Source organism: Vanellus vanellus (genome assembly GCF_965231255.1).
Source record: "Vanellus vanellus genome assembly, chromosome: 4".
NCBI classification, from domain to species: Eukaryota; Metazoa; Chordata; class Aves; order Charadriiformes; family Charadriidae; genus Vanellus; species Vanellus vanellus.
In genome coordinates this window covers 43,934,213-43,957,824 of record NC_138909.1, presented here as the reverse complement: position 1 = coordinate 43,957,824, position 23,612 = coordinate 43,934,213, and the positions used below count along the sequence as shown (strand labels likewise).

At 39.3% G+C, this 23,612-nt stretch overlaps 1 protein-coding gene across 1 annotated transcript in view; it reads right to left on the bottom strand.

The window, feature by feature from the left end:
- Positions 1 to 1,310: 1,310 nt before the first annotated feature.
- Positions 1,311 to 23,612, bottom strand: part of ZNF638 (zinc finger protein 638) — a gene marked incomplete at its 5' end in the record, with an annotated part of 53,306 nt that continues 31,004 nt past the window's right edge. Inside the window, 13 exon segments of the mRNA XM_082483079.1 lie at positions 1,311 to 1,625; positions 2,488 to 2,606; positions 3,495 to 3,584; positions 5,725 to 6,724; positions 9,284 to 9,349; positions 9,952 to 11,362; positions 14,707 to 14,759; positions 19,093 to 19,218; positions 20,200 to 20,340; positions 22,076 to 22,117; positions 22,460 to 22,588; positions 22,748 to 22,879; positions 23,559 to 23,611. Of these exon segments, the coding sequence (XP_082339205.1) occupies positions 1,566 to 1,625; positions 2,488 to 2,606; positions 3,495 to 3,584; positions 5,725 to 6,724; positions 9,284 to 9,349; positions 9,952 to 11,362; positions 14,707 to 14,759; positions 19,093 to 19,218; positions 20,200 to 20,340; positions 22,076 to 22,117; positions 22,460 to 22,588; positions 22,748 to 22,879; positions 23,559 to 23,611 (3,422 nt within the window). The 3' untranslated portion in view covers positions 1,311 to 1,565.

Genomic DNA, 23,612 nt, shown 5'->3' with positions numbered 1-23,612 from the left:
GTTCACAGGGGGTTGGACACGCCAGGAGAGACCAGCACAATGACTCACCAGCACACACAGGCAGCAAGTTTACCCACAGCAGCGTTCTTTACTGAGGGACCCAGGCAAAACAAAAAAAAAAGCCCAAACAACAACAATTTATGAAGTTCTGTACCCTGCCTGTCAGACAGCACGACTGCTGTGTCACCAAAGCAGACTTCTTTTTGGAGCCTTCCGAGCAGGCTTTGTCCTCTCTCCACATACATGGTATGGACTTCAGGTGGTGAACAGGTATTTAAAGATGTTTACCAGCTCAGTATCATTCAACAACTTCAATACATGAAATACAAGTACCTTTTTGTGCATGTGCTTGCTCTTGAAGAAGCAAGGTCCTACAAGTCCGAGGGACTTCATGGGATCATCTCCCATCAAGGGACATGTTTCGCAACAGCTACATGCAGGTGCTTCCTTTGCTAAGCCATAAGTTCCGTTTATTTTGGTGCTTTACTGATCAGTAGTCTGAAGACACGAGGATTTTTGTACCATCTGTGGCAAAGGTATGACTTGTAATATCCCCACCAGGCAGAGCCACAGAGCGTCTCTCATTTTCTTGGATGTGCAGGAACGCATCTTTACTCCTCCTTCAGGACCATAATTCAGCCAAAGTCAACTACTCAAGTTTAAAGGAGTGCAGAGACAACAGTGGATTTTAAAAACCAGTGTTTCAAATAAATGTAAGGTGGCTAGCTGAAAAATAAAAGCTCAAAGCAAAAACAGTCATGATCCAGACTGCGATTGACCATCACGAGCACACCAGCCAGAGACCCAGACTTCGCGGTGAGCAACATTCAAGAGCAGATTGCAAAGTTCAGCCATGCTGCTGAGTGCTCCACAGGCTTCAACCTACAGGCTGGATGAAACTAGGGAAAGGCAACCCAAAATAAACACGCAGACTCGGTCACCAAGGGGAAACAGCAAGAGACAGTGACCTCCCTGGCTGACCGCAGTAATGACAGGCACGCTAACGCAGTGCTGGCAGAGGCTTTGCTCCCCCTGATGGCCTCAATTTAATTTTCCTGAGACTATCATGAGACTTCAGAGGCCACAGGAAAAAGAAGGCTAGAGGAAGCGTAACACTCCACAAGATCACTGACATTTTTACGGGGATCACTGCTTTGGGGCAGTATGGAGCACATGCAGCATGTGAAATTTCACCTACTGAGAGCTCTGTAAAGCGGCACCAGAGAGAGATCCTGGAACGAATTCCCTCCTTGTCTCTACTGTGATCCAGAGTTAACAAAACACAATAAAGCACACCAAACACAATCCCCTAGTGTTAACTATACAGTAAGAACATTTATTTCATGTCTTCACTTGTAAAAGAAGTCTCTTCCAAGTCAGATGATTTGATATACAAATCAAAGCCACCATACTTTTTTTTTTAGTCTGTCTACACTGAGTTCGAATTTATACAACATGAATGTTTGTTTCTGAAACAAAATTACAAATTAAATCATAACAAAATACACAAAATTGACTGGACCCTAAGTTTAATTCACTGAAAGAATTCTTCTTCTTTCCTCCGATCACCTTGAACTCCGCTCTTCCCCATCGTTATGCTCATCCTTCTGCTTGGCCATGAACTTCTGTAGAAATAAGGGTAGCCAGTGAAAAGATATGTTACTCCTCAGTCCGCAACAAGATCATGCTCTAAAAACAGTGCAGGTTTCATAAACATATTGGCCAAAAGTCAGCCTATTCCTGATAACAGCATTGTGTGATCCGTACCAAAAAACATTCAAAAGTTTTCCTCACAAACTGACACACACAGAGTCACCAAGTGGTGAAACTCCCAAGTGAAAAAATATTAGGTATCAGGATTTCAGATGATGACAGGCACCTGTGTCTGGTCATGAAATATAAAACAGTTATTCAAACACCCAGCCCATGTGAATATTATTATGCCCACCTACAAAAGTCTACGTCAATAAATATCTCCCCAGTTTTCTACCCCTCACATCAGCACAGAAAGGGGCTGCCTCTTCCCCCAGCTGGGTGCACGCTGTGTCCCTGCCAACCAGGCACACCGGCAAGATGTACTGCTGAGAGGTGGGGGGAGTTTTGACCCCAAACTTAAGTCTTCTGGCTGTCAAACTGACCTTTTGGTCATTTTGTATCTGCAAGATATTTTATTTAGCCAGTCTGCAGTTTCAGTAAGCCGGGAAATCTGACAAAACCATGTTTTCAGACACAACACTGCAGAAGTCTTAAAAATCACTTCTTAAAAAAGAAGGGAAGACCCCACACCTTCCTAGGTGAGGATGGCTTTATGTAGGTGATCAGCTTGAGTAATTTAACAATAACTGTGTCTGAGTTTAAAAACTAAAACCCCTTAAAGTATTAATATAAGCTCCCCGTGCCACTAGGAAATTATTAGCACTGGTTAAAGCAAACATTTTTAGAATTATATTCTTTTTGCCCGGGTGTTTGGAGAAGCTTCAGCGTTACCTCCATGTTCTGCTGATGAAGTGGTGTCTTGCAGTGATTTTTCACAGACGTTTCATCTGCATAGAACAGCGAGCAGATCTGACAGAAAAAGCCAGCCTTTGGAACTAGGTAATCCAAATCTGAAGAGACAGCACACAATATTAACATTAACAAAACACAGCTTTAAAATAACCTATTAAAAAACCCCACAGCTTAATAAAAAAAAAAAAAAACAACAAAAAACAACACAGATTCCCATAGCCAAATCTGTATGATTTGTTATTACTAGAAGTTAGTTAAATTTTTTCAGTATTCAGAAAATTAGAATCTTAATGCGAGTTGGTCACCTGCCCTATTTCAATAAAGAGGACACACACTTTTCTGCAAATAGGGTAAGTGGCCTTCTGGATCTGAAGCTCACTGCAACTACCTCAGTGTCTTTTGGCCTTAAAAGTATTTTATATATAACTCATTTGCCAAGTTTAACCTCTGTCCTGCAGTGTGTTATGCAAGCATTTTCTGTCACAGAGAATATTACACAAGCCATCAGGCAAGAATCCATATTTTCCTAGCAACTTCTTTTGCAGTTCAAGTGTTACCAGTAGTTTTATAGAAAAGTATTTTAGATGAGGATCTTGAAAAATAAATACATTTTAAATGTATTTATTTTTAAAACCATGTAAGTAGTTCCCTCATTTCTATACATTGAAAGTTGGTAATAAAACTCGTAAAAGGATTAGAACAGTAAGTAGATTTTGCACTGCACTGTGCTAATTATAAATAAATTTGCCTTTATTTGTAAATTTCAGGAAAAAAGAACTTGCAATTTTTCTGCTGCTATTAAACCAACAGCAGAAACTTTTTAAATATGCATTTGTAGGAGCCAAGATAAAAATCACAGGTTATGGGCCATGATTTCAAAGTTAAATGTGGTAATGAGGCAAAGGAGGCATTTTCAAACGAGCAAGAAAGCTGTCTTCCAGCAAAACAAGTATGAAGCATTTGGGGTGGGTTTTTTTTGGTTTTACCTTTTGGGGTACTCTGCGTCTTTGATAAATCTGAAGAAGCCATCTTCTTCCGCTTAGACTCTGGGTCTTTATCTCCTGATCCCAGCTGATCTACTGGAGGCCATAAATGCACATTAAACAAAGGTATCCGCTAGTTTAAAGGTATTCTATATCTAGCTGTAATGGCTCATCACTGCTTGAAACAACCACCTGGTTGGTGGGCCTTGCTGTTTTCTACGCTATTTGGTTTGGTCTTTCCATAGAGCCATTTTCAGGAACTCCTGACATCCGTGCTGCAGGCAAGGCTCCCAAACACAGACCCAGTGCTGCAGTGGATGACTCCAAAGGTGCTCTTGGCCACACAGCTCTCTTCACAGAAGTACCACCGCCACTCTCAGCTGTGTTCCTCTACAGTTCTTATCAGCAGCTTCAAACTAACTTTGTGATTGTGAACATGAAACTCTCAACTTCTTTATAATACAAGCTCCCAAGCTTTCTTGAATTAATGTAGCTCGAGGTCCAACAGCAGTATTTCAGCTTCAGTACAGAACCAGTCAAAGCCTACCGAATATGTTATCAGATTAACTAGCTCTAAGGAAAGATCAAAATCAACATTTTAAGATCTTTCTGGGGAAAAAGAGTTTGACAGAGTCTCCTCCATTACAAGATAAACAAGGTGCTTGGTTTTTAGACTATCAAAGCAGTCCAATAGGCAGGTGAAGACTTGCACATCAAAACCACCTGTTTTCTTTCGAATTCTGTGTTCAAATAAGCTAGATACCAGTATGTCCTAAAAAAGGTTAATGCAATAAATCCTTTCCCTTAATAACAAACCCCAGGAAGCTGTCAAAGGAACGCAACAGACAGCAGCACTCTTGCATCCCCCCTAGACATTTCAGCAGATTGTGGCTCACCACATCATCAACACACAAAGTTTCAGATTTGCCATGTGGCTCTTTACCAGTTGCAGTCTGACTGTCACCCTTTGAACTGCTAGCCTGAGGCAACCAATACACTGTTTCCTATTTTGCTGCTGCAATCAGATTTCAAGACTTAAATAAGATGGGTTTACTTGCTTTAACCTCTCCTCCCCAGTTTTCTTGTTCCATTTCTCAACCTCAGGAGGAACTAGTCCTTTCCTAAGCCCACCTCTTTTGCCTGAGGTTTTTACTATACAGAGAAGAACTAAAATCTCTTATTTACTGTGTTACAAATACATTAATTATAACTCATCACTACCAGTTAGATCAGAAATCAGCTCAAGGGCTTGGATATTTTAAAAGGTATTTTCACAGCTAACTTGCAAAATATTTTCTATTAGCATTTTCAGTAAATGCTATTGTTAATCATGAGGAAGCTTATGTTCTATAACATTAACAAAATTAAAACAATATATAACATTTAAATATTTTTGGGTGTGTATGTTGTCAACCAACCCCTTTCCTACTGTTTATAGAAACTGAAGTTTAAAATGCTCTGTTTTAAGCAAGATATCTGCTGCTTCTGCATCTCCTCCATATCTGCACTAGTCAGGTTGCCTCTGCTACGCAAAGAGAGTGAGATGGGAGAAAAGCTTTTCCAAAACATTAGAACAAAAGGTGCTGTGTCAGTGTTCAGCTACATCAGCAGAGACAGAAAGAAAACTCAAGACTAGGGGACTGCCTCACGTAGAGCCTTCACCCACGCTTTGGCCAGAACTCTTCTTGTGTGTTGGTTATATATAGCTCTCCCTACTTGGCTCTCTCTTAGACTTTCTTAACCCTTTGCTAATTCCACGCTACAGATGTTCTTCTACATTTTGTTCCTCTAGATCCAGCTTGGAAGCTGTTACATCTTTGCATCTATTTCATTTGACTCACTTGTTTTAATAAAGTTTGGGCGCATAATTAAAGGCTATAAATAATCTGTACAGTGTTCAGCAGTTTACCCGGCCTTGCATTAAAGGCAAGAAAAGAAACTATTTTCCCCAATTTTACCCATCATTAACACCAAATAGAACACTATAAATCAACACACTACTTAATTTTACATCAAAAGAAAGGTGCCTTGTAAAACACAATAATAAAAAACCTTCAGGCCACTGCTCACTCTCAGTCTTGTTTTTTTTCCCAGCACCCCTTTCATTAATTTTGTCAAAGATTTGGGGTTTTTCAGTTTCCTCCATTTGCTGAAAGGATCTCTTTGTGCATGGCGCTGATTACAAGCATCTTATTTTCTCTTTCCCTTCCATAAATTATGAGAGGTTCCTTACCTTTTGACTTTGAGATTGCAATAATTTCTTCTTCTGGACTCATATCTCCCAGAATTTCCATTTCTTCTGGTCCTGCAACAGCAACAATGTCCTCCTCTTCTGGTCCTGCAATGGTAGCAATTTCTTCTTCTTCTGGTCCTGCAACAGCAACAATATCTTCATCGTCTTCACCCTCATTCAGATTTTTCCCTGGGAAAGCATTGTCTTCTTCCTCATCCTCCTCTCCAACTTCATCTACTGTAACAAAGTTTAGTTCCTCTTTTAGACGATTGAAATCAGCCAGAAAATCATCTTCATCTTCATTAACTTCATCCAAAGTCACCAGAGGGTTATCTTCATTGTCCTCTTGTATTTCATCTACTGTCACTAAAGCACTGGGATCATCAGGCACCTGAGAGGAAGCACAATCTCCAGTATCCTCAGCAGCCACTTTATCATCCTCCTTCTGTTTCAGCACATCCTCAATATTCAAGTCTGTAGGCTCATTCAGAGGCAGCTCTTCTACTTCACCTATTTCATCTACAGTTACCAACGGCTCAGCTTTCAAATCCTGCTCCTCAAAAACTGACCTAGTGATGTCTTTATGAGAACTAAGGTCCTCCTGTTCAGATATCTCATCCAAAGTAAGAAGCGACTGTGGATCCTTTACTGCGTCTGACATAAGTTCTTCCTCTTCAATCACTTCATCCACTACAACCAGACCCTGCGGGTCACTGAGCGCTTCTAAATTAGCAACTCCCATTAGCTGTGCAGTCACATCCTCCTCCTCACCAATTTCATCCAAAGTGACAAAAGACAGTTCGCTTTCAGCAATGCATGATATGGAGCTCTTCCCTTTCCTTCTCTTGGAACTAGGCTCAGAAGAGGAGTTGTTTTTAGCACCATCTTTTCTCTTTCCCCTCGGTGGATTTCGCCGTGTTTTAACAGGAGACTCGATTTCCTCTACGACCTCATCCACAGTAACAAATTCATCCAGGTTAAATGGAAACAGCTCTTCTTCCTAGGAAATGTAAAAATGTGAATATAAGGAAGTTTAACATTCACCCAGTGACACAGACACCTCCACCCACAGGGCGCCAAATGAAAAATATCTACACACTGAAGCTGGCTGAAGGGAAAAAGAAATGCAACTTGACTTAAGGGTAGAAAAAAAAATGTTCAGGCCTTTAGTCTTATGTGGAAGAGTTTTCATTATCAACATTTGCATTAAGTAAGCAGATTTAATTCAGAAACCCAAAGCATTTTTCAAAAATACAGCCGATGAACAGACAAAATTTACATCTATTACAAGAACTGGGCTGATGCCCTGACTACTTATGTGTATTTTTGCACTCACTTGCAGACAGACTAGTGAAAATTTGAACACCTCCAGAGTATCGTTCAAAATTATTATTATCTTGTGTCATTTTCTTCCCTTAGCATATGCTGTTGGCTGCCGCTACAAAACAGGAAACTACATTAGATGTTTCAATCCAGCAAAGTCATTGTGTCCTGATGGCTACTCACTGTTTTATCTTGCCTCTTTGGTTTCAATCTCCTAACAAACGTCTCTGATTCAGAGAGGTTCTCCAATGGCCCTACGCTCCAGCCCAGGAAAGAGCTCCCAGTACTGGAACCTCCCTTTGTTTCTCTGTAACCAACACGTACAAGAAGACAATTTTCTCCTTTCTGTTAAGACCTGGATAGCCCCACAGACTCTCTGGCAGACTTGCTGCTCTTCCTGAGCCAGCCGTGTTTCATCAGGGGCCAGGGGAAAACTCCGGCTTTCTGGCAAATGCCTTACTGTGGTTTTATGCTTAAGACGACAAAGCCCAACCCTTTCTGTTCCTCCTCAGTCAGTGGTATGCTCTTATTGGCAAATGTCTTGCATCTAAAAGTCCTCCTGCCCTGTAGTTTGACCATGCCAGCTTCCATCAGGGCTCATACAATTTATTCTAGGAGCACTGGAAAGTATTAGCAGCAATTTCATGTCATATGTAGCTAAGAACATCTGGAGAAGGATGTATGGATAAGTGTTGAATTTAATAAAAGAGTTAATTAAGCCAAATTATTTTTAGGTTATTTGAATAGACAGCAGCCATGATTTTGGAACAGAGCATTATACTTTGTTCACTATAAAACTGCTATACTGTTATGATCAGGACAGTAGGATAAGATAGATAAGATGGGTACTTAAGTCAATTAATAAATTAATTTTAAACATTAAAATGCATCCAAATACCCATTGCACCCCAAATTATGTATTCAATTTCTTCAATGAAAATCCTAAATTTTTTTTTTTTTTGCAAAATATTCTATCCTACCATCAAATACTGCTCAGTATCTAACACAAGAAGAGTGAAAAAACCCTTGTCAAAGCAGAAATTTACAGCCAAGGCAGGATTAAATGTCCTCTGTTAGAGAGAAAGACTGCAGCTAAGAAATACTAAAAAAAGTCCTCCAGAAGAAAAAGTAATCTGAAATTCAAAGGCCACATGCCTTTTCTTCCCTTTCCTTTTTAAAAAGCTAAAAAATACTAGGATACTAGGAATAATGTATGCTTCCAACCACATTCTGATGCAGAAACTTGAGGAATATTTAACACAAGGTGGGCACAGTGAAGAAAAAGAAAGAAAATATCTGTTTATATTTCAACTGAAATCAAACGTTACTGTATTCTTTCTTCCATGAAAAGGAGAACACAGACCTTGCTTCTTAGCAGCTGTATAACACTGAAGAACAAAGCAGTAAGAAATAATTGACATTACAAAATCTATTTTGAAAGGGCGCAGAATTTCGTCTTGGGGATTAACACAAACACACTGTACTGGTGATGCAAGAAGTTCATATGGATTAAGATTAAGTAAAGGATTCAGTTTTCCAGCTTTATCTCAGAAATCCCTTTTCCATAGGGACCCACTACTTACCTGTAGGTAGGTAGATCAAATCTTTGATTTGATCCTGTAATGCTACTTCTACAAACTCATCAATGTGGATTTTTATTACCTTCACTTCTGCTTTTCTTTCCCAAAGCCCAAGCTAAAGAGAGAGAGAGGGTATCTCTCTTCACCTTCTTATAAACACATAGACTGAGCAGTTCAGTCTATAGGCTCCCAAGCTCCTCTTCAAAGCAACACTGCACCAAAAATGTACAGTAATCCTTGCTTTACAGAACAATGCACTGGAAAATATCTTTGCATGGAAGAGGTACCATGGATGGAGATGTTCTGACTATCTCCTGTTGTACAAAATAATTTTTGAAGAGCTAGAAGACTTCAGCCTTCCTTTTTCTTCTCACTAGTGTGATGGCAAATAAAGATCTCATGCAGGCCACTGGGGATCCAATTAAGTTTTTCTCAAACAAGTAACATCCAAGACCAAAAAATACCTCCTTTTAACACTCACTTCTTGAATTAAGTTTCTCTTCCAAATGTCTTGACTTTACAGCTTTATGCCCCTAGTCTGTAACAAGTAATAATAATAAAAAAGAAGTCCCTAAGGAAGGACGCTAAAGATTCTTAGTACACACACACTTTAAAGATAATCTGTACTTTAAGTTCAGTTGTGGTTACATCCTTACCTCCTTTAGTTTTGCACTGCTGCTAGTGTCACTTTTTGAAGTTTTAGTATTGCCACCCACAGAAGCCTGCAGAATTAGATAAAAGTTCACATGAAATCAGTTAACCTGCCCACAAGAGAAAAAAAATAATAAAAACATTCAGCTATTTTTTTCCCTTAATGAACTTTTTTTTTAAGTTGTCCAGATTGCTGCTTCTGATCACATGCTCATTCGTCAGTGGTAAAGTCCAGGCATACAGTCTAGCAACAAGTCACAGGTAACACCTTGCTTAGTAGCCTCTTTTCAGTAACCAGTGTCTGTGCAGGACTTGACAAAGCAAATATCAGCTCACAAAAGGACAGAAAGCTTATTAAATCTCATTCAGAACTAATCCAAGAACATAAAGTTATGACACTCAATAAAGACTCACTTCAAAAATACCTTCCTGCAATTTTTTCCAAGTAGCGTTTTCAAACCAGTTACATACTTGCGTTGCACACACTGCATCTAAAAGCAACTGGTTGCCCACCATCTCGCTATTCCAACTTGTCTGTTGGCCCAAACCAGCTGAGTGGTTTACAGAAAAGGGAAGGGGAACATAATGTCATCGTCCCATACTCAACATCTGAGAGAAGCATGGAGTTAGTTACTGACCAGGCACACTGAACCGGCCTTCCTGCCCTCCTCACCTTATTGCTGCTGTTGTCTTTCTTCATGCTGGATGATCTACTCTCTCCCTCTTGAGACTGTTTTGAACTAGCCCTAGATTCCACTCGTGAGTCCTTCTCTTGCTGAGATGAATTCCTCCCATTGCCTCCCTTTCCATCAACAACAGAACTTCTGCTCACTTTAAATTTGCTGCTGCCATCTCCCAGGCTTGATCGGCCGCTGTCAGGTTGCGGATGACCCTCTTCTTTTGATGTGATTTTCTTCTCCACCACTGCTTGGCCTTGGGTCTCAGGTTTTGAGGGAGCTTTCTGCTCCCCTCCTTTACACAGGAAAGGCTCATTTCTCCGTACTGGAACCCTTGACTTTGATATATCCGGAAGAGACACCATTGCCTTTAAAATCGTTTTACCAACAGAGGAAGACTCCTTGACAGATAAAGAGGAGCTTAACGTAACTGCTTTGCAGGTTTCATCAGTTTTTGCTGGTCCTGTTCCTTTATTTTGTTGTGCTTTGATTAAACTTCCCTCGTTGTTCTCATTGGCAGCATTTGCAGCATTTTCCACAGCAGCCCCAACCTTGGCCACAAATTTTTCAAGTTTCTTCTCTGTCTCTGCCCCAGTTTTGACCAAAAGCTTTTCAGGGTTCTCCTCCACAGCTCTTCCAGCTTTGAGCGCAGACTCTTCCGGTTTCATCTGTGTGTCTGCTCCAGCTACATCCAGTTTATTCTCTGTGGCCACCCCAGTTTTAAGTACAGGTTTCTTCTCTGTTATCTGAGTTACAGGCATCTCATACTCAATTTTCACAGCATTAGAAACGGGATTTTTTTCAGGAGCATCCAACTTGTTTGCGTGTGTGACAACAGATGACACCATCTCCACTGAAGCTGCATCAGAATCAGGGGGCACTGCTTCAGGGACGGCCCCTGTCGATTCCCCCGCTGACAGCCTCACAGCACAATCTGATGGCACATCTTCAGCCTTGGCCACATCGGACAATTCTTCTGGTGGTTCAATGGCAGGAGCAGACAACTCTTCAGCTTTAATTTCCTTCTCTGATGCAGATACAACAGCAGATTCAAACAACTCTGGTTCAGTATTAACTGCCTCTTCTCTCTCCACACTGGAAGGCGGCGGCAGCATCTCTTCTGACTTCGCTTCAGATGATTCAGTATCAGCAGATTTGATAGATGTCACAGTAGCTTCAACTCCAGAGTCCGCTTTCTCCACAGATGTTTCTGCCAGACTTGGAGCAGACTCCCTTACTGCTCTTTCAAGATGGGACTCAGAGGGCTCTATCTGTACTGCTGACATCTCGTCTTTGACATTAGAGATGGAAATGGGTCCTTTCTTTGCCACACTAGGCTCTACTGGAGGATTAGCAGCTGCTGTTTGCACCACTCCTGATCCCTCTGGATATTTTTTCAAGCCAGAGCTAAATGCATTTAAAAAAAACAGAAGAAATCAAACTATGTTGAGAATTCTACAGTTACCAGTAACCTCTTGACGCCAATGGTGGGGACTTTCCTGATGCATTAGTGCTTAGCATTTGGAAATCTAGCCTATCAGTGTTAAAATGGTTAAAAATATTGAGGCGAATAGCTGATTAGTTTTATGCTTCTGTTCAATCCATCTCAGTACTGCAAGCCTCTTACACCTTGAATTACATTACTTTAGTCAGACCTCTCAAGGTAGTACTCACTACAGATGTGCCCCTGGGACCTCAGCGCTGACATTAACTTCTAAAATTTAGATTCCCTGATGCCAGGCAGACTATGAAAGCATATATACAGTGAAAATAAAGCTTCAGACTCCCCGTATAAAGAAATTACCATAGTTTGAAGACAGCAGACTCTGCAGTCACCAACCTAGAAAACTCTCCCAGTAGCTAGGAGTTTGAAGTTTGTTCTTTTTTTTTTTTTTTGGTTCAGGTTTGGGGGGAGGGAGGGAGGGATTGCTTTGTTTTTAAACTGCATTGACTTCGCACAATAGCAGGAACACAACACATGCACAGAGGCTCCTTTTGGCCAGGCTCTGTTTTCACTGTATAATCCCACTGTGAGCTCCCAGGATAATAAAGCCCAAGATGACAATGCAGAGGATAGCGCTTTTCAGAGAACTTCAGTTACAGTAAGTGCATTATTCTTCTCTGAAAGAAAGAATCCTCCACAGGTGATGTTGGAAGACACTGAAACTAGTGATGTCTGTGCCCCTTTTCCCACAAAGCTCAAGAAAACGAGCATACTAACACCTCGTGCACCTCTAGATGGAAAGGTGCCGAAATAGCAGTGCTGACAATCTTGCTAAGTATCAAAACAAACACAAAAGCAGCAAATACACGTAATAAATCAGTGGTTATGCACAATGGAGCAGTCTATGCTATGGTTTCTCAGAACCTGTGTATATGAATAAAGGGTGCACATTTGTATAAACCCTCAGGAAAATAAAAAAGAGCAGAGAAGTCTACCATTTTGTTAACACTCCTAGCATGATGTCAGCAAGAAAATGGAAGGCTAGATCAAATGGAATTCAGCGCTGACAAAAATGCTGTCTTGAAGCAGCCAGAAGCGAGGGTTAACAAGACGAAGACACAATACATGGAGTCAACAGAAAGATGAAAACAGGCAAACTCAGTTAACATCTTGTGCTATGCAAGCACAACAAAAACACTGATCTTGAAGGTTTCCTCTGGACCCAAGGGCACTGTCCTCTGCTGCTACAAAACGTGAGAGGAGAGATAGGAAGGGATATGAATTCTGCTTCAAAATCTTTCACAACACAAACTGAAAATTGGCATAGTTGTAATACGCCACGACTATGCATCAGACAGACACTTGCACCACGCTATGAGGGCACTCCTCCCATAGCAAAGCAGCAGGCCCGCAGCATTTTGTGGCTTGGCAGCAAGGCTCGCAGGAGCAACAGAGTGTGTGTGCTCCCAGCGGTGCCCCACAAAATGCTGGGAATCTCCTTCAGAGCCCAAGCAGCTCAACTCATAGTAACTGAAGTCTTACAAGGGAAAAAAAAAAAAAAAAAAAAAAAGCAACCTCACTCATTCCAACACCACGCTCATCTCTAACAGGCTTCTTACAGCTGTAATCAGTTTAGACTGTTACTTGCAAATGTTTTGGGTAAGTGTGCCTCATGAGCATATAAGCAGTCAGGAGCAGTGGGACAGTCCTTGATTCTTAGCCTGGCCAAAGAAAGTTTCAGCTATTTTAGCTGAGGAAAATCAATCCCAACAAAATGCATCTTGAAAAGAGCAGAGGCATTCACATAAGCATGTCAGTCACCTCAGCCACAAGGTTAGATGAACTACCTACTCGGGTTGAACAACCACCGAGCTTCCAGAAGCATTCCAAAGTTTTTTCAAGATCACCTCATCATCCCAGGCAACCGAGAGGGCAGCCCCTTCTGCTCCCCAAATTTTGCTACTCCTTCCCTCCCCAGAAACACATGACAAGGTCTTCATATATAAAACAATACTTAACATATTTACTGCTTCTTATGAAATGTAACTGAAAAAAATAACCATTCAAGTCACAAAGGCTTACAAGGAAAAGACAGTTGCCTCAGACAAGGAGAATGTGTGTACTGTTATTTGTAGGGCAAAATGTCAGTTTTCCCATTTGTTCAACAGCCACAGCAGGATGCTGGGCAGTAGCTGGGATTCATGTAAGAGTCACTTATTTTGACTAATTGCCACCGCTAGCTAAAGCCCACCAGCCTGGAATCAAAAAGGTTACCTGCACATCTGCCTATGTGTGAGTCAGAGACAGTTTAGAAACTAAACGCTTCCAAAATTGCCCAGGGCCTGCATAGAAGTTTAATGAAATTAGGAGTACCCAACTTTACTTTTGAAAGAAACAGGTTTTGGAAATACAGTAACAGTCCATGACAGTATAATAGCATTACTTGAAATTGAAGTTTGGGACCATTATTACAAAGCTTTTTGTTTGGTTGGGTTTTTTAATAATAGAACTTATCCAGAAATACGGATTTGAGTCACAGAAGGTGTTTTAAGTCATATTTGTTAACAAGAACACTTATAATGATCTATCAATTTATTAAAAAAACATAATCAAGACTAAAACCAACAAATAGTTACTCCGTAATTAGAATTTTACTACAAGCAATGACTGTAAAACAATTTAAAATGGAACATACCAAAACCACCGTTTCCCATTTCTAGGTTCTGATGTTAATATAGCACCTAAACATCTTTTTAAATCAATTCAGGCACCTGTATCACAGCATGAAGTTAATGTTAATAAGTTAAACAAGGAAGTTTCAGTTTATTTTTAGCATTTGGAAACAGAAACAATAGAGCCAGGTGCTCTGACAGAGGAAAGCGCTGTAGGACGAAACAAAGCAATCACTTCCTGGTTAAATACAACAAAAAATTGTCTTCCAACATGTATATCCAAACATACTTTCCAGGACCTGTGGTAAAATCCTGGCCAAACTAGTAAAACAATAATAACTCAATGAACTACACAGAAAACAGGATTTCACCCCATTTGTCCATGTTCTTTGAAAGCCCCAGATTTCAAAGAAATCACAAACATTACACCTCTACAGCAATACGTAACACGTCCTGCACACACAGAACACAAAAGCTTGACAGAAGTAACAGCAGGTAACAGCTGATGGATATCACAGCAGGCTTTTTCATCAAGCTTAGAGAGATGGCTCAGCAACCTGCTTAATCTTGCATATGAATTCCATAAACAATACAGATATAAAAAAAAAAAAAACTTAAATATTTGAGAGACATACCTTCCTTTGCTTGGTTCCTCTTTCTTCACTTCTTTTTTCACAACTTCAGCAGTCTGAAAGGCAAAAATCAGGGTTCAGTATCTATGACTTTCAGAAGCATCAGCACAGAATTTGCATAACACAGCTAATTAATAATACCATGAACGCAAATTTAGGCATGTATCACTTGAAAGATCTCAAGTGACAGTAAACTATTCTAAAACTGTTCCCCACAGAGCACATATTTCATAAGATGACAAATAAAAGTACGTGGCAGTGTAAGAGATTTTACTAAAAGTTTGCTAGACAGAATATGCAACACCCCACTGTTTCGTTCATCTCATCTTCAAAGCTGTCATGTTTTTGAGTAGAATTAGCTTTTGGTCTGTGATGTATTTCGAAGAGAGGGATGTTAAACAACACCTTCTTTCCTGTACTGGTGAGGATGCTAACAGCTGCAGAGCTCAGGGTGAATACCGTTTGCCTGACAGCTAAGTATTATACAGAAAATAGTGGCACACCTTTTCTAAAGATAAATTATATTCCAAGTCAAGCAATTATCTACAGAAAACCCAAGGCCAGTTTCTATTCCTTAAAACCTTCTAATGCAACATTCATTTCTCATAGGATGACTATGGCTTTCTGCTTTCTGTTACGTAGAATAAACTTGTGGTACGTTAAATGAAATAACGTCTTCTGATAAAAAGACAACCACAAACCACCCAAGCTCTGCAGCTATCACATTTAGTAGTGCAGGTCCAAGCAATCCACAAAAACTTTAAAAACTCAGTGTTGAAAACTCAATCTCTTTTCTGAAGGTATTCTACAAACTAATTTGAAGATTATCACTATTAGAAAGAACATCAGATAAATTCATTGCATGTGGAATTCACTTTAATCTTTTATTTATGCACATAATTCCAAAGCCTTCAGTTTTTCCTTTCTAAAGACATTTATTCCAGAGATAAGTGCCAAAAGTAATGTGAACATGTTATAATGAATTAAAAAATATTTCATATTTCCTTCACCCTAGCTTCTGATTGAAAGGCTTCTAGAGAAAATAGCTTATGACAAACGGAGCTAAAAGCTTAATGTTCCTATGGTACCTAGGCATACAACACAGATTCTGGCAACATAACCAAGAAGATGGCCCAGAGGTAACAGACTCAAATTGCAGTGAAAAACAACAGATGGAAAAAATGGAAGTTTTCCCTCTTATCAGTATAACCAGGCATTTTTCTCTCCACCTCCGATATAGATAAAAATAAAGCTTAGGAGTGTATCTCCAAAGTACGGATTATCTTAACATTTGTGCAAAAGCTGTGACAGTCGCATTGACAAAGACTGGAATGACACTAATTGCAGCCATGCTCTATGATTCCAGTTGCACATCTTCCTTCACTGTTACAGGAGTGTCCCCACGTTCTTGTTATTTCAACAGTATTCAATTCACACATTAACAGCAAAATTACAGAAACAAAACTATAATGTGATTAAGTGAGCACTTACATTACTGCTGTTACTATGCCACTGGCAGCAGTTACTGCTATCTGGCTGGTCAACCTCTCTAAATCAGACAAGCACTCTGTATCACCCAAAGTGTGCAGCTGGAAAGAAATATTATTTTGAAAACAGAGTGTGAATGCCATTCTTTGTGGGCATTGAACTCTGCTCCGATGAAACATTTGTAGTGACAAAGGCATGCTATTCTCTGGCTACAGAAAATATAGGGAACAGCTATAAAAAGCAGATTTGAATCACACAGTGTTCCCACAATGCATCCTTGACAAACATTCCTGAGCATGAGCACTTAATGAAGGATATTTTGCTTATTTTTCAGTGCTAATGGAGCTTATTACTTATATTTTTTAGACTTGAGAAAAAGCTCATACATCTGAAAACGTGGCTATTTTCTTTAGCTACAAAGTTAGTCTAATAAAAGATATTACTCTTAAATGACCCTGACATCATCTAACATAATTATAATTTATGTTCTTTAAAATAAGCTGAAGTTCACGATATAAACTGAAATACAAAATAAAGTGGCTTGGAAGAAGAGCATTATTTTGTCCCATACAAAGAGAGTCAACAACGGACAGAATCATCCCTGCAACGGGGAAGAGGAGAGAGAGAAAAACTCTTGGGACATCTAATCCAGGCTCTTGCATCTAGCAGAGGAGGAAAGAGCACCCTACGCACCCGCGCTCATGAGATTTTAGCTATCAGCACTTCACCTGGAGCGGTCCCCACCCTGCATCAGAGGCCGCGGGGGATGCACACCAGCCCACCCTAATCTATCCTGCCATACCGAGAGTACCACACCACCACACTCATCTGGTAGAGATGCAGTGTTCCTAAGGAAAGTTAAACCAGTTCTCTGAATCAGATATGCAATTAAAAAGCATTTTCAATGTTATTATATTGACTCTAGGCTAGCAGAAACTTTAACAGGCAGATCGCTCCCTAATGAACAAACTACGCCCCTACAGCCACGGACAAAGGCCCAGAACAACAGGGTGGGAAGAGCTGGGAAGGCAGGCTCATCACTGAATCTCTGCAGACATTTCAAAGAGTCACACTTACAGAAAGGTAAAAAACTAACTGTTTTTACACAGGCTAGGCTCTGCACGTGCACAGTAACTGCTGATTTACTTGGAAAGGGCCACGATGAAGCCACTCAAAAAAAACCACACGTGCCCAAATCACATCTGATTGTGTATCTCCGTATGTCCTAAACCATCACAGATGCAACTTGACAACTATTGCAGGAGACCCCCACCAAAAATGTACATCTGAAGTCTGTACTGACACTGTATGGTTTTAAAAATTTGAATCCTAAACACCGTACAGGTACTCTACAGATTTCATTAATAAGGACACTTTTCAATAAATCAGAAGAAATTGCCAATAGAGAACAAACTATGATACAAGCCAAATATCAGTACACAACGTATTCTTTAAAAAAAAGTTGAAATTCATCATGATGCTCAGTGCAAATACTGACAGCTGTGTCAGCTTGGTAAGTGGAAGTACCTCCCTGGATGACTTTTTTTCCCCCCTCTGTGTTGAAGTAAGAGACTCACGCCATCGTTATCATTAGGCACCTAAAGTTAAAATTTCTCTTGTGTGAATAAAAGTGAAGGGAGAAAACTGAGATGCCCTGTCCCTCCAAGCACATCCTCTTGTTTGAACAGTATTCCAAAGTCATGCCACTGAAAAGTAACTGCAACACACAGGGAGTAAGAGCTCCAAGAATGGAATTTACATGGATAATCAATTAAAAAAAAAAAAAAAACCAACCTAAAAAAAAACCCTAAAAATCTCCCACCCACCCCCCCCCAAAAAAAACACCGCAAAAAAACCCTATACATTTTTTGGTCTCGCCCTCAACAGTATATAAGTTCACACTGAACTGGTTAGCTGGTCTCTGTTCTCTCAGTTATATATGAACTTTGAAGAACAAATCCAGCTGGCATCAGAAGAATAAAAGCCAATCTATATCCCATCCCCCTAAAATAAACCTGGTTTGGAAGGTGTAGCAAGAGATGGAGAGTTGATCACTGGAGAAGTGATTAAAATGTCTCAGGACATGAGAAAGGAGTTGAAAAATGAGAAGGCAGGGGCATGCAGAACTAGTGCAATAAAAAAATCCTCATGTTCAAGTGCAGAGTAAACAGTGCTTTACCTCCAGGCTGTGAGAGAGACCATGTCTGGATTTACATTCTCCACTTTGGAAGCCAGAACCTATTAGCATGTGGCTAATATTCACATTTTTGCTTAAAGCTCTTTATCTATCCAATGCAACATGCACTAAGCTCCTTCTTCTCTAGTGTTCAGCTGCTGCAGCTTGCTTTTCCTTCAGCAAATCACCAGAAGCAAACTGGAAGTTGCTCAATACTGCAAGTAATTTCATTTCTAAGAGAGAAGATGGAAGCAGCTGTAGGCACACAGACCAATGCTGACATAGCAACTGAGCCTGGAACTAAGAGGACTCAAGCAGATGAACTGCTAAAGATGAATCAAACTAGATCAGAAAAAAACCTCTACTAAATCATCTTCTAACCAGTATTAAATAGTTGCTTTCCTCCTGTCTTCCTTTTTCTCTTCATCTTTCATTAAGAAATACTTCCATCGGTGGAGGTGAAAGAGATTCTATGCGTTTGTAAAATAGAGAAAGATATAAAAGAAAGACAAACAGCAACACATACTTTCACACCTACGCCACATCCCAGAATACAGACTACTTGATCTAGTTCCCAGTTGTTGCACAGTTTTCACTCTCACCCACAATGACAGCAAATAGCAAAGGAAATACTGACATTGTCACTATTAGCTGCTCTTCATGGAAAGGTGGTTCTATTCCACAAAAACAATTTATTATTGAAAAATAAGAAAAAAACCCCTTACCTCAGCAGACTCTCCATTGGGTGACAATGTACAGGTCAATGTATGCTCACCCATATTGTACGGATATTGCTTCAGGAAGCTGTACATTGATCTGGCTGACTTGGGACTATCCAGCTGCAGAATTGCCTAAAAGGAAAAAAAGCACAAGCTTCAAATAACTGTTACTTCATCTTATTTCTGTACAGCAGAACAAGCTTAATAAATTAAGTTGGTATAGCATAGGACATCTAGTAATCCTGAAGGGTTTCAACATCTTCATTTTAAATTAGATAATAAAAAAATGCTGCTTAAATCCTATGTTCTTGCATATGAAGAAGAGTGGACTCTTCTTTCTGAGAGGCTGAAGAAAGAAGTCTCTCCCATTTGGAATTATCTTTAGAACTAAACAAGCAACTACATCACAAAATAGTGGAGCCTGGAGCTTCCCTACCCACACGTGTCTAACCTTCTGGCTACAGAAAAAAATTATCTTTTTCTTAAAAGCATCTTCACCTGTTTTATGCTTTATTAGCAGCTGGACACTTAAAATAGCTCTTAATAATGGGAGTACAATTTCATTTTAATTGTTAAAATATATATACCCACACCATGACCTAAATCTAGTTCATAAAGTAAAAATCCAATGTTAAGTGCAAAACCAGGAACATTAAAACTTAAAATATCAAAATTTTAAAAATTGAAAAATCAAGTAACTACATTTTGAAGTGTCTCAAAATAAAAAGTGATTTCAGCTATTCTGACATTTTCACTTCTCATATAAAAATAAATTTTTCCCCCCAAGTTTCCTATAAAACAGGAACTCATTTTCCACCCAGTTACACCTCTAATGTCAAAGGCTTATCATTTTTCCAGCTATTTGGGAAGTTCCTGTATTGTTCAGGCTATGTAACAAGTTTGCTGGTTTGGTTTTTTTCCTTTCCCACTGCCCCTAACAAATAAGACAAACTATTTTCTTGTTCAGGATGAGTGGGAAAGAGTCAGAAACTTTGATCTCTCATTAGCAGAACATTCTTCGTACTGGCAGATGAAAAAAAATCTAATTTTTTTAATCATCCCCCCCACCCCCTTCCCGCATGGTACTTTGCACCATAGAAAAAAAATACTTACCTTGTTTTTATTCTTCAGCACAACATAATGATCTACTTTTCCAAACCGAAGTCCCACACAAACTGCTTCAAGTTCTCTGTATCCATCATCTGGCAAGTTCCCAAGATGGACAAACTGATTATGTATAGTTTCAGTATTTACCTAAAGAAAAGCGATGACAAAACTTGCTTTAACTTTGTAACACACTTTATTAGCAACTACTGAACTAGGTTAGAAAAGCCTCACAGAAAACTTCTGCTCTTTTTTGTTAAGAACTGAGTGATACAGTCACACACATCCAATGTTCACATTTTCAGATTCACACCAGATTTTCCATTTTCTACGCAGTACACCAAAAGTACCAGCTATACTTCCAAGTATATAACAGAATAACAAACTTAAAAGCATCAAGTTGAGTGTTTTATTTTAAAGGAACACTGCAAAATATAGCTGAAGTTTAAATAACATTTAGTATTTTGAAAAGCAGACACTTCTAGTCAGATTATAAATTGGTAAAGGCATAGAAACTTATCCAAAAGACCCCAATCCTGGTTTTTACGTTAGAGTTTGGTTTACTTGATCAATTTGTAGTAACATAAAGATCCTTGGCCAAGTATCATTTCTTGTGTTTCTCAATTTTCAAACTGAGTTATCACCACCACCAGGGGCATAGGTTATCAAGGAGACCAGTAAGTCTCTTCTGACCAGGAAGGATTCTGGTGCAGAACGTCCGAGTGGGCTGACAGCAAACAGAAAGCCATCATCAGCCACGTAGTGCCAGCAGAACCATAGACTGAACCCTGGCATCAAATATTTTGTGCAGGATCGAAGGTAAGGACCCTGAGACAAAAAGTCTAAAGGTACTAGTAAATTTCTGAGGTCTTAAACGAGTCTTATCTTTAAATACTTGAAAGCTGTGTGTCTTTTAGAAACACAGCACTCACTCCCAACAAGTAAGAAATATCCCCCCGCCCCCCTCCAGGTCTGGTATGTTTTTCTTCTATTATTCATCACTTCACTAGGAGCAGAAAAGAAATATTTCACCACAAGCACATCAGAAGTGTAAGAAGGATATAGCAGCAGGGGTGTTGGCAGTAAGTACTCAGATATAACTGTCAGTGCCAAACAACAATCAGATATCCCCCAGGCACATTTGCAACTGAAAATTCAAGCCTTTTGGGGTTTCTTGGAAAGTCATTTATTGTTGGCAGGGCTCTTTGCATCATGCTTTTTAACCAAAGCCACTCTTGTGAAGTTCTTGTGCCAATTGTTTAAGCCCAGAGACACATTCAGACGCAATGACTGACCCTCTTATCAAGAATATCCTGAAAATGTTTTTCACAGAAGACATAAAATATTAATTCATTAACAATTTCATTAACGTCTGACTACCTACACTGCATAAAAATGTTTTGTACATCAATTGTCAGCTTGCACTGTGTACAGTAAAGGAACAGAAGGGACAATAAGAGAGACGCACTACACTGAACAAAGCACAGAGGTAGTTTTGATAGTTAAACCAAAATATCTGTCTATAAACCACTCAGGAAAACAGGTGGAATTATATAAAGGCAAACACTGCACACTCTCCAAGCCATAGTGGTCAGCAGCTTGTTGTTAGAACATGAAATAAACATAACAGCAGGGGAGGGTCTCAAAGGACTCCTATTAAATTTTTAATTCCTTGCACTTCATGCATCATGCTGCTAAACCAAGTCAACATTACTCATTCTATTCCCTCACTCACCCATGAAAACATATATAAACATTTAATTCAAGAGAAAGCTTGGATAACAATACAATTAGTATTGTTCATACTGAAATAATAGCTACCTCCAATTTAAAGTAATGTATTTTGATAGCACGTGGAAGAAAAGTTAGGCTGCTAGCAACTTACCTTAGGGTCAGAGTCTTTAATTATAGCAGTAAATATTGCTTCCTTTGGGGAAAAAAAAAAAACAAAAAACACAAACATTATAAGATTTGAACTTTAACATATAGCTTCACTAGCAGCAGCTAACTGGCAGTCATTGACTCCCAACAACTTTTAAGTTTCTGCTTTACTAATAAAATCAACAGCATCAGCACTTCTGACATCTATGTTATTCCCTTATCAGAAGGCCAGGACTCAAAAGACATTTAACAGAATCAGTCTTCAATAGGACAAACCATGAGAATGCATAAAACAGGGAGTGTGTAAAAGTCATTTTAAACACAAAGTCCCCCTCTGTATTGAAATGTTATCACATATCTTAAATTTTCAATATATGTTATTACTTACTTCATCTTTTATAGTCTTACACTGAGGCACCATGTTGATGCAGAGCTGATTTCCATCCAGTGACATTGGAAAGCAGGTGTAAAATTTAACCATGGAATCTGCAGATTTTTTATTTATTTCAAGATATGCCTTTAAAAATAAAGAAAACAAGAAATTTTTTAAGAATTGTAATTTATCAAAAGCATCTCACATCAATGCTTGCCACACTACATGATCACATTTGCATTTGTTGAAAACATATTTGCTGCTTCTCTAAGTAGAAACACTACTAAATACCAATTAGAATACCTTTTTATGAGATGATAAAATTAGCACATCCTTCAGTCCTCCAAATGGCTTTGCTAGGTTGGAAACTTCCTCAACGGAATATCCTTTCTCAGGCAAGTTTGAAATAAGAACCACACATATATCATCAAGTTCCTGTAAACAAATTAAAGTAAATATTACTGATAGTTCTTCAACTCTAAAGCAAAACCGTTACATTACCGAAAGGAGCTTTATTTTTACTATGTGAAACCATCATTAAACTGAATGAAGCACTTGCTTAAAAGCACGTTATAATACTTGCAATTATGTCAAAACTAAAGATCGCTTAAACCTTTTTAGGATAGAGTAGCAAAGCATATTAAACAATTTTTTTTTAACCTTTTCTCTAATTATGGCATGTAATCACCTTAATTACTGCTTAATTGTGGATGTATCTACATCTAAGCTAATTCTGCATAAACCTTCATTGTCTCATGCTACCTCATCAAAATTTCAAAGCAAATCAAAACACCCTATAATTATGCCACTACTTCATACCCATATGCCAAATGCTGCAGGACCGTATGTGCAAATACTGCATCTAAAGTGAAGACAGTGGGGCAATATAGATGATCAGAGCATAAAGGAGTTTGGTGTAACAAACAAACTCTGAGGAAAAACCACAAAACCAGAAGAGTGAAGTGGTAGATGTCTATCAAATCACAAACAGCAAGGAGAAAATAACAGGCATGGGATTTAAATCAGAGGTTTTCAGACAGCACACCAACACTTGGAAACCAGCACCATGTGCGTACTTAAAACTTCCATAGATTCAATCTCCTTTAGGACTGACCTTGCTAGATGGTTCCATTGATTCTTCACTCTTTGCAGTTGGTATCATAGCTTC